Source organism: Corythoichthys intestinalis, chromosome 8, assembly GCF_030265065.1.
Source record: "Corythoichthys intestinalis isolate RoL2023-P3 chromosome 8, ASM3026506v1, whole genome shotgun sequence".
Classification (NCBI taxonomy): Eukaryota; Metazoa; Chordata; class Actinopteri; order Syngnathiformes; family Syngnathidae; genus Corythoichthys; species Corythoichthys intestinalis.
This window is the reverse complement of record NC_080402.1, coordinates 39845324-39855245: the sequence shown is the minus strand read 5'-3', so window position 1 is coordinate 39855245 and position 9922 is coordinate 39845324. Positions and strand designations below refer to the sequence as shown.

General features: G+C 40.1%; 1 protein-coding gene across 7 annotated transcripts in view; it reads left to right on the top strand.

The window, feature by feature from the left end:
• The window catches only part of mafgb (v-maf avian musculoaponeurotic fibrosarcoma oncogene homolog Gb), a 50061-nt gene continuing 40139 nt past the window's right edge, over positions 1–9922 (top strand). The window contains exons 1-2 of one of the 7 annotated variants that reach the window (XM_057843690.1): positions 1–255; positions 9442–9593. Coding sequence is in view for 1 of the 7 variants with exons in the window: in XM_057843695.1 (XP_057699678.1) it covers positions 700–720 (21 nt within the window). In the remaining 6 variants the exon portion in view is untranslated. Of the gene's footprint in view, positions 256–307; positions 721–2168; positions 2227–9441; positions 9594–9922 lie in introns of those variants that run through there. The other 6 variants (XM_057843694.1, XM_057843697.1, XM_057843693.1 and 3 more) reach the window with 6 other exon arrangements.

The window sequence follows — 9922 nt, the reverse complement described above, 5'->3', positions numbered from 1 at the left end:
GGTTACGTAGCGCCTTCATGAATGAAACCATGTGATCCAAACATCACTTGACGTCTCTCGTCTGAGCACAGACTGAAAGAAGCGAGAAAGGAGTGGATACAGCCAGCACACAAGGCGTCCAGAGAAGGACAGGGGCCAAACAATTGCTCCTTCCTTCTCGCTCCTCAACCGACCGCTTCAGCACCACCAAGCGTCGGCCATCGAAGGTCGGGGGCGGTGGGCGAACGGACAGCGCCGGTCCGGTTTCCACTTCTGGTGAGTCAGCATTGCAAAAATGCCAACTTGAAAGTGCTGAATAAAAGTGGTGTTGTCTGGCTGAGCGCGCACGGTATCGAGCTGTTGTTGAAAAGCCAAGCCGTCCCCCGTAGAAGTGCTGAATCATCACCACCCGACCGGCCGGTCGCTCGTTCGCTCGCTCGTCGGGTCCGAGCGGTGATTCCACAATACGGACAAAGGGGGAGCACGACGTGTACGATTGGCAACCTTGGGAAAGAAGAAGCCATGTGTCGGAATGAGAGGGGCGAGGGAGGGCACGTTGACAGCAAAGGTCGCTCGGCGGAAATGTCGCCCGTCTGCTCGCCATTAAACGTGTCGGTAAACGCGGGCGAGTAGGGAAAATGTGCTAAGTAACAAGTCGGAAGACTGAGAGGAGAACTCGCCTCACCGACTGTCCCCGGCGGAGGTGCTGAAAGCGGCTGCATGGCCAGCGCTCGTTTGCAGGTACACGCTCAGCTGTTCACTATTGTTTTGTTTGTTATTGTTTGACGCCTTACTCTCCTCCTGCTCGACTTCACACTTTGACTTACATTTGTTGCGGGAAAAAACCGAGGCTGCCTGTCAGCGGCTAGCTTGAGCGAGCGCCGCTCACTGCCTTTATGTGTGCGCGTGTGTGCGTGTTGTTTTGACGTTTGCTTTGTGCCCTCCGACGGGCCTAATTCCACCCGGAGGAATGTTGGGCGAAACGCATTCGAGACATCTCATTTTGTTGCGGCGACTCATCACGTCCACGTTGTTTGGGTATAATAGTGGGATGGCACGAGGGAGCCATGGTAACATGGCACCGGCGCCCAGCGGACAAAGGTCTAAAGCGAGGGAAAATATCTCGCTTCCACTCGGGGCTCTCACGGCGGAGACGGCGGTGACGTTGATTTTCAAGTTAGATTTACCAGTGAATTCACTCAGTGTACGGCAACCTTTTATCAAAACAATACATTTGAAAAATCTCTTCTTATGACGAACATTCACGTGATGGGTGCGGAAGGGCATCAAATTGTTCTGATGGCTGTTGTACACTATTTAGATTAGACCGTTGACACTTGCACACCAATTAACTCTGACTGCCATTGACAGCCCTAGACATCCAATCCATTTTGAACGGGAGAAGATAGCTGCCATCCCTCCAAGTTAAAATGGATTGGATTGGGAGAGGATCGCTGCCAGCTGCCAGCCCTCTCAGGCAAAATGGATTGGGCGTCTAACGCAAGGGGCTAGGTTTGGTCTCAACATTGCTAGGGACACTATAAAGGAAATTACAATGGTTGTGATTTTTTTTTATTGGGGGTGGGGTAAAATGTCTACATAGGTGGTGTTACACTTGTATAGGCTGCAAATAAAATATTTTTAAATATATGATGTAGAAAATAAATACATTTTAATAATGAATAAATGCACAGTATAATTAACGTTAACAGTAGAAAACATAGGATGACGCGTCTCTCTAAGCAGCTTTCTACTCAAGATTTACTGGTTAGCAAGTTCACACAGTTTAATGTTATGCTAACTCTGATGCAAGTCGGACTTTCAGTATAAAGGAAATTACAGTGGTTGGGATTTTTTATTGGGGGTGGGGGGGTTGTAAAATGTCTGCATAGGTGGTGGTGGTGGTGTTACACTTGTACAGGCTGCAAATAAAAATATTTTTAAATATATGTGGTAGAAAATAAATACATTTTAATAATGAATAAATGCACAGTATAATTAACGTTAACAGTAGAAAACATACAGGATGACGCTTTTCTCTAAGCAGCTTTCTACTTAAGATTTACTGGTTAGCAAGTTCAGACAGTTTAATGTTAGGCTAACTCTGATACAAGTTGGACTTTCAGTAGCAAAATCAGTGGCGTGTTCCCCACCTCCAACACATTGACGTCTTTTTACATTACTTACAGTGGCTGCTGCTGGCTGAAAAAAACTTCTAATATCCTTTCTCTTCGAAGGGGGTGACATGTAAGTCTGAACATCATGAAAACCATTCACTTATGATGGTAGGGTTTATTCTATCTATTCTATCCTTACAACATATGGGAAGACTATCTAACTGAATTCATTATACAATACAAATAAGGTTGCTTAAAAGTTGGTGGGGACAATTTGAGCATCCTGAAAAGTTGGTAGTGTTATGTCCCTACCGTCACTATGCAAATCTACGCCCTTGGTCTAACGTCAATGGCAGCCTGTGAGTTAAACTGTGTACGCTGCTCAACTAATTGACAGCGACAGACTTCCAATCCGTTGCCAGCATCAATAGAGACTCTTTGAATAAGTCATTTTCATACTATAAGCCGCTACTTTTTTCTTTCATTTTGAATTCTGCGGCTTATAGTCCAGTGTGGCTTATTTGTGGATTTATTTGGTTTGATAGGTAACACTTTATTTGGCAGCGGCGTCATAAGACTGTCACAAGACCGTCATAATTATGACACTATCATGGGCATTACTGAATGCTTATGACATATGTCATTAAGTGTCATCCAGCAAATTATGTCACTAACTCCATTTATGTCCAGTTCGGATCTTTTACATCCATTCAAAAGTGAGATAATTTGCCACATAACACTAAATGACATCTGTTACAGTGTGTGTTACCGGTTATTATTTTTTGGTGTAAATATCCCATAATACAATGAGGACATCTGCTGCTTATCTATGAACAAATGCCATTTTTAAGTCAAATTTGGTGGGTGGTGGTCAGGTGCGCCTTATAGTCCGAAAATTACGGTACACTAGTAACCTGAGCTGGCAGTGAGTGAATAAGTTAATTCTGTAACCCTCCAAGTGAGCTATGGAATAAGGCTCACAGACCTGAATGTACAAAATGTATTTTGTGGCAGTGGTAAAATTTCAGTACATACAGTTCAGTTGTATTGAATCTTTATGTTCAATAATAATTTTGAAAGCTCTGATTTCAAACAAGCATTTAGATACATTTTTATTCACTTTTAGAGGCAAGGCATTTTAAATATAAACTTTTTGAGTACACTTTTAAAAATTTGATTTTTGCGGTGTTAAGGCAATATTACAGTGCCTCACAATCCTATGGAAACCCAAGCTATTTTGAGTCTCTACTATATATCTACTATATATTAAATGTTAGGGTACCACTAAATTAATTGAATATTTACTGAGGCATAATTATAGTGTTTGAGTATACCAATGTAGAGAAGGCATTTCTGCTGATAGCTTTATTTATTAAGAGACAAGATTGGTTGCAAAGCTGTTCCTGACATACTGTATAAAACAGTTCACATCACTCTTCTCCTTTGCCCTTAGGCTGAGATACGACAGGCTCAGGGTGTAGTCTGCTTATTGCCCAAAAGCAGCTGTCATAGGCTACAGCTCCCTGTGACCCTAAACTTGATAAGTGGTCTAGAAAATGGGGTTCATTACTAGCCAAGCCTGTCTAACTGTCTAAATTAATTAATAAATAACTAAAAACGTAAAGCACTTCTCTCTCCTGTGTTGCTACTGAGTGGCTCCTCCTCATTGACTTATTATTACATTATCTGCTGACTGGTTGCAACCTGTGCGCATTGCAACTCAAGAGTAATAGGGAAGCTCTGTGGACCCAAGAAAACCGAAACTTCACCCCCTAATGATTCCAAATCAGCAGCTTTAGTTAGAGTCAGCACTCTGCAGAGTGTATCAAAAGTATGTAGTAAGCAAGTTGGCAAGTACTGTAATAGAGGGTCATAATGATGAAATAGTTGTATCAGTATTGGATAGAGCCCCCCTTCTCTCTTTTTCTCTCACACACACACATACACACCACTACGCACGCAACCTAGAGGCTAAGCTTTTTATACTTGGTATCAGTATTTAATCAGTGCTTGAAGTGCATTTCTCCGTCAAGTACTTTCCCCATCCTTCCCTGGTGTTCACAGTAATTGAACGCTGACCAATGCTTATGTGTGCAACTTTGCTGATGGTGGCGGAGCGGCGGCAAAGGCGCGTGGAGCAAGGGGGATGAAGGAAGAATGAGAGATGGGATTTGTGGAGAGATTGAGAACAAGGACCTTTTTGTCTTCAAGGCATTCCCCTGAAAATGCTGAGGCAAAGCAAATGCTCCCTCGCTTGACAGATGGCGTTTTCACTTGTTACTTACCGCAGCGAGTTTCTTTGACTTGTCCTGTGTGTGTGTCTGACTAGGTGTGTGTATGTGAGAGGGTGAACAGCGTAAGCAGGAAATGCACTTAGATGCTAAGATCTGGCGGTGTATAGGTGTGTGCATGTAAGAAGCATTGGCGGTTTTAGTAGGGCAAGAGGAGCCAGTGCCCCCATAACTATGTTTCGGATAAATATGATAATATAATTACAGGTAGTCCCCGGGTTACGATGGACCCGACTTATGCAATTTCGACTTTACGTGTGTGTTTTTTTTTTTTTTAATGTTGACTTTTGTTTTGTGATGCATGCTTTTATTTTGGCACAGGAAGTGTAGAACAAGAAGCCAGTGCATGTACAAAGTACAGACGCGCCCACCCACCCAACACACGGCACACATACACAGAGCAGTCGGGTGACAGAGGAGACAGCCTGCGTGCACATTTGTTGCTTGTGAAGCTTCCAGAGTAGGCATGTGCCGGTATGAGATTTTGACGGTATGATAACCTTAAGGAAAAATACAGCGGTTTCACGGTACCACGGTATTTCAATTATAGCTCCAAAATGTGTTATGTGCACAGGTTTAAAAAAAAATATTTATAGGATTTTTTTAATTTTTCACAACATATTTGCAAATTGGCACATCGACATAAATATGTTTAAATAAATAAATAATATAACAAAAAATAAATAACTGAAATATTTTAAATAAAATGGAAATAAATAGAACTTATAGAATAAACTCACAGCCATACCTCAAGTTGCCAAAACAATAGAACAAAAATAAACTTCTAAATAAAATATGTGTTTATCGGGCACTTCACTGACTTTAAAGCTCCATCTCAACAAGTTATGATGCAGGTGAGTATATTCACCTTTTCTGGGTTAATATATGACTACTACTATTAATATTAATTAGTTTAATTTTAATGGAGAGCGAGTGTGTCGCCAGAGAGAAAAAACACCACAGGCTGTATGCTGAAAATGTTACTTTGAACAGATTTTTACAATGGCGAAAGAATTTAGGTTGCCAAAAGTTCCTGATTGTGCGGCACAACCCGCAATATCGGAATTTCCGATTGGTTGCGTTGGCAGCGGCGGTACCAATCAGAACTTCCTATATTCCGGGTTGTCCCGCACAATCCGGGACTGTTGGCGAGTGCCCTAGCGTGGCAGACTTTAGAAAAGTTGGCTAATGGTAGAGAGGAACCCAGTTAGCCATCTTGTCATGCTAACTAGCCACAGTATGTGCCTCATTAACAAGCTAGTTACGTGACTTTATAGTATTTGTTTTACTATCGCTAAACACACTAAACACACTGGAGAGAACTCTCGTAGCTGGTGGGAAACGTAAATGACAGCGTTTACTTACCTTAAATTTTGTATAAACTGACGGATGATGGTCACGTAAATGTGAAATCAAGTTTGAGGTGTTGCCTCCCCCCTTGCAGCCACCCTCCGCAAGCAAGTCTTGGCGTCGGATGTCCTTTCTCCTCTTAACCCGCGGCCATTTTCTTCTTTTCGGTAGCCAAAATACTCCCATACGAGCAGTTTTGGGAGGGTTTTTGACAGCGGAAAAAGCTCACCACCTTCAGCCATTGTGTCAACTCTAGTCTATAGCACAGAGTAACGGACATAGCAACAACCTGAGGGGGAGGGGTGAGCACTCCCGCTCCATTTCGCGCTGCATTTTTGGGAAATAAAAATAGCTAATACAGTACTACGGTATGACGCAAAATTTTAGTGGCTTTGAAACCGTGACGTTTTAATACCACGGTAAACCTTGAAACCGGTAACCGGCACATGCCTAATCCAGAGGCGACGACTGCATATAACCCCTTTTTTACTGTTTATTGTGCGTTTTCAATTGTGGTGGAATACTTGGGGCGAGTTTATGTGATTATTTTTTGATGCTGTGCGGATGCTACATGATGAATGATACATGCTAATCTTTGTTATTGCTGTATCAGCAGCTACCTGTAAAATTTGAATTGCTGTTATTGAAGATGAGACTGATTACATTTTAGTTTCTTTTTGTAAGTGTTGATGTCATGAGCAATTGAATAAAGTTAGCAAGCCACACGGACGTCTGACATTGGCATTTCGAAACTGTCTAGCTAGGACTTAGCTCCAACATCTTGGCGAGGACAGTACAATGACGTATAGTGCTGCAATGATTAATCGATTAACTCGAGTATTCGATAAAAAAAAAAAAAGATTCGATTCAAATTTTGCTGCCTCTAGGCATGTGCCGGTTACCGGTTTCACGGTTTACCGTGGTGTGAAAACGTCGCGGTTTCAAAACCACTAAAATTTTCCGTCAGACCGTAGTACGGTATTCGCTATTTTTCTTGTGTCAAAAATGCAGCCAGAAATGGCTTGGCGCAGCAGCGCTCACCCCCTCCCGTTTGTTGCTGTGTGTGAAAGTGACGCTATCGGCTAGCCAGCCAGCTAACCCAAAAACAAATACTCCAAACATAAGGCGTACTGTTCTTCAATTTATTGCGCTCTCAAATCGTGGTAAGTGTAATATACAAAATGAATACATTTAAAATGTTGAACAATTAGATTTTTCCATGTGAGTAGCTTCAACACATTAGCGCCATGGAAAAAGTTCGCCAAAAACAAAACACACATTTTCCTTTCAAATTCAGTATACAAACAAACTAAAAGCTTACAAACATGAATGTTAGCCTAGGCTTAGCTGGGAGAGCAACTTCGTTGAGTGTGAGAGCCGCAGAGTGACAAAACAAGCTTGATTCGCTTGAATGAAGGGGAAAAAGTGATAGCGTCAAAGATCGCTAATTGCGAAAGATGATCTTGCCCTAAGCACAAATCCACGTTCGCTGGATCAAGGAGAGGTCTCACTCCCAATGTTTTTTTTAATTTATTTTTTTTAGATGAAACCTTTCCACAACAATATTGACATTTTAACTAACTTATACATTTTTAACTAACTTATGAATTCTTTATCTTCTCTTTAACACAAAGGCATGACATCATGTAGGCTACAGTTGACATAGTGGCTGAAAATGCCGAAATTTCACTTAAGCTTTTCCACCCTCAAAAAAAAAAGTCATGCAGTATAATTAAAAAAAAAAAAAAAATTCAGAAGTGTTTTTACTTTTTTATAGAAATTATTTTGTTCTTGCTCTAATCTTGAGCAACTTGAGCTGTGGCTGTGAGTATAGTCTATAAATTATATTTAGTTTAATTTTATTTATAATATATATATATTTTTTTTCAAATTGATAATTTATTTATTTTAACAATATATTCATGTTCCAATTTGCAACTACGGTCTGAAAAAAAAAAATCTGTTCAATGGAAAAAAGTTTTTTTTTTTTTTTAAACCCATACATCTCAAAGTTTTTTTGAGCTATAATTGCAATACCGTGATACCGTGAAACCACGGTATTTTTGCTCACGGTTATCGTACCGTCAAAATATCATACCGGCACATGCCTAGCTACCTCGAGTATTCGTTTAGTTAAAGTGGGGTTTTAATGGTTTATTTTGAAAGTGTTTGCATTGAGTTTTATTGATTTGGGCTGCTCCGCTGCCCTCTAGTCTGCCTGATTTCACATGGCTGAATCCAGCTGCCCCATGTTAAGACCAGCATAAGTTTTTGTTTGAACTAATGTTTTTTAATGCGTTCATAATTTAGTTTATAGGTATATTTAGCCATTTTCTGTGGAAAAATGTCTGAACCATTTGTCAAGAGCATTGTACAACAACAAAAAAAGTTAGCATTTTATAGCATTTAAGCTAGCAAATTTTTGCTGTGTAAATTATCCAATTGTTCTTTTTTTTTTTTTTGCATAAATCCTTATTTATTTTTTTATACCGTTTCAGGCTCAGCTCGGGTATTTTAATTTTTCATGTTCCTTATCCGATTACTCGATTATTCGACCTAACTAGTTCATCGATTAATCGACTACTAAAATAATCGATAGCTGCAGCCCTAATGACGTATAATACATGCTTTAGGATTTTTTTTTTTTTTTTTTAGAGGGTGTTTTGAGGTATTTAAAGGGTTAATTCTGATTTAGGCGGAAATCTGGGTTACATCGCCAGCGCAGGAACCGAACTTGTTTCTAAACCTGGGACTACCTGTATACATTAATGTACAGTGTATCACAAAAGTGAATACACCCCTCGCATTTCTGCAGATATTTAAGTATATTTTTTCATGGGACAACACTGACAAAATGACACTTTGACACAATGAAAAGTAGTCTGTGTGCAGCTTATATAAGAGTTAATTTATTTTCCCCTCAAAATAACTCAAAATATAGCCATTAATATCTAAACCCCTGGCAACAAAAGTGAGTACACCGCATGGGAACTACATACATCCCTAAATGTCCAAATTGAGAACTGCTTGTCATTTTCCCTCCAAAATGTCATGTGACTCGTTACAATAGTGCTGTCAGCATTGCTGCAGAGATTGAAGAGGTGGGGGGGGTCATTCCCACCACCATGCTTGACTGTAGGCATGACACACTTATCTTTGTACTCCTCACCTGGTCGCCGCCACACATGCTTGAGACCATCGGAACCAAAAAAATGAATCTTCGTCTCATCAGACCTTAGGACCATGTTGTCCCATGAAAAGATATACTTAAATATCTGCAGAAATGCGAGGGGTGTACTCACTTTTGTGATGCACTGTACAGTAAAAGTTAGATGGAAACTAGGCTGTTTGTTTAGCGCTAGGGATGAACAAACTTAGAAATCAATGCAACTGTTTGAAAATAGATGTCTATTATTTATAACAGTTCCTTCCATTACTTTTACAAAATTATTAAAAAAAAAAGAAAAAAAAAAAAAAAAAATCAATCTTTTCAGGAGCCAAGATGCAACAATATTTTTCTCCAGTGTTTACCCATCCTTTCTCCTGTATTTAAGGAAATAATTGTCATGAAGACAGTAAACTAAGTATGTTGCAGAATTGCCATAAAGAATTTCGCCTAAAACCATTTTCACCTGCAATGAGTTTGTTTAAATCTGGTTGTGTGTGTTATTTATTTATTTATTTTTTTCACGCTACTGCTGAAGGCTCTATTTCAGAAGTCTGCCGCAATTGACTGAGTGGAAGTGAAAAAAGGAGAATAAAAGACAGAAGCAGAGAGAGTAACTGAGGGGAAAGAAGTTGGACAGATCAATAGTTGAGTGTTTTTCCCCCCTCAACGGTAATGATGAAACATGATGTAAGTAGATCTGGCGCATAATCATGCGCCACGGTTTTTTATTTTTTTGTAAGATGCTTGTGCTTGCTGTGTTTGTTAGATATGCCTTAACACCACCAGTGTCCGAAGGCATTTACCGTCTTGAGAAGACAGAAAACAATACGATGAAGACAACACAAATTAAAAGAAATTGAGAAAGGGAGAGCTTTTTAGTTGGATTTAAACCACCTGTTTTATTGATCCACGCTCTATACTGAAATGGCACGCGTGTTTAAGCATCAATGTTACGAAGCAGCTCATATTTACCAGTAATCACTCTACAGTCTTTGATCTTGTCATATATCACTTAT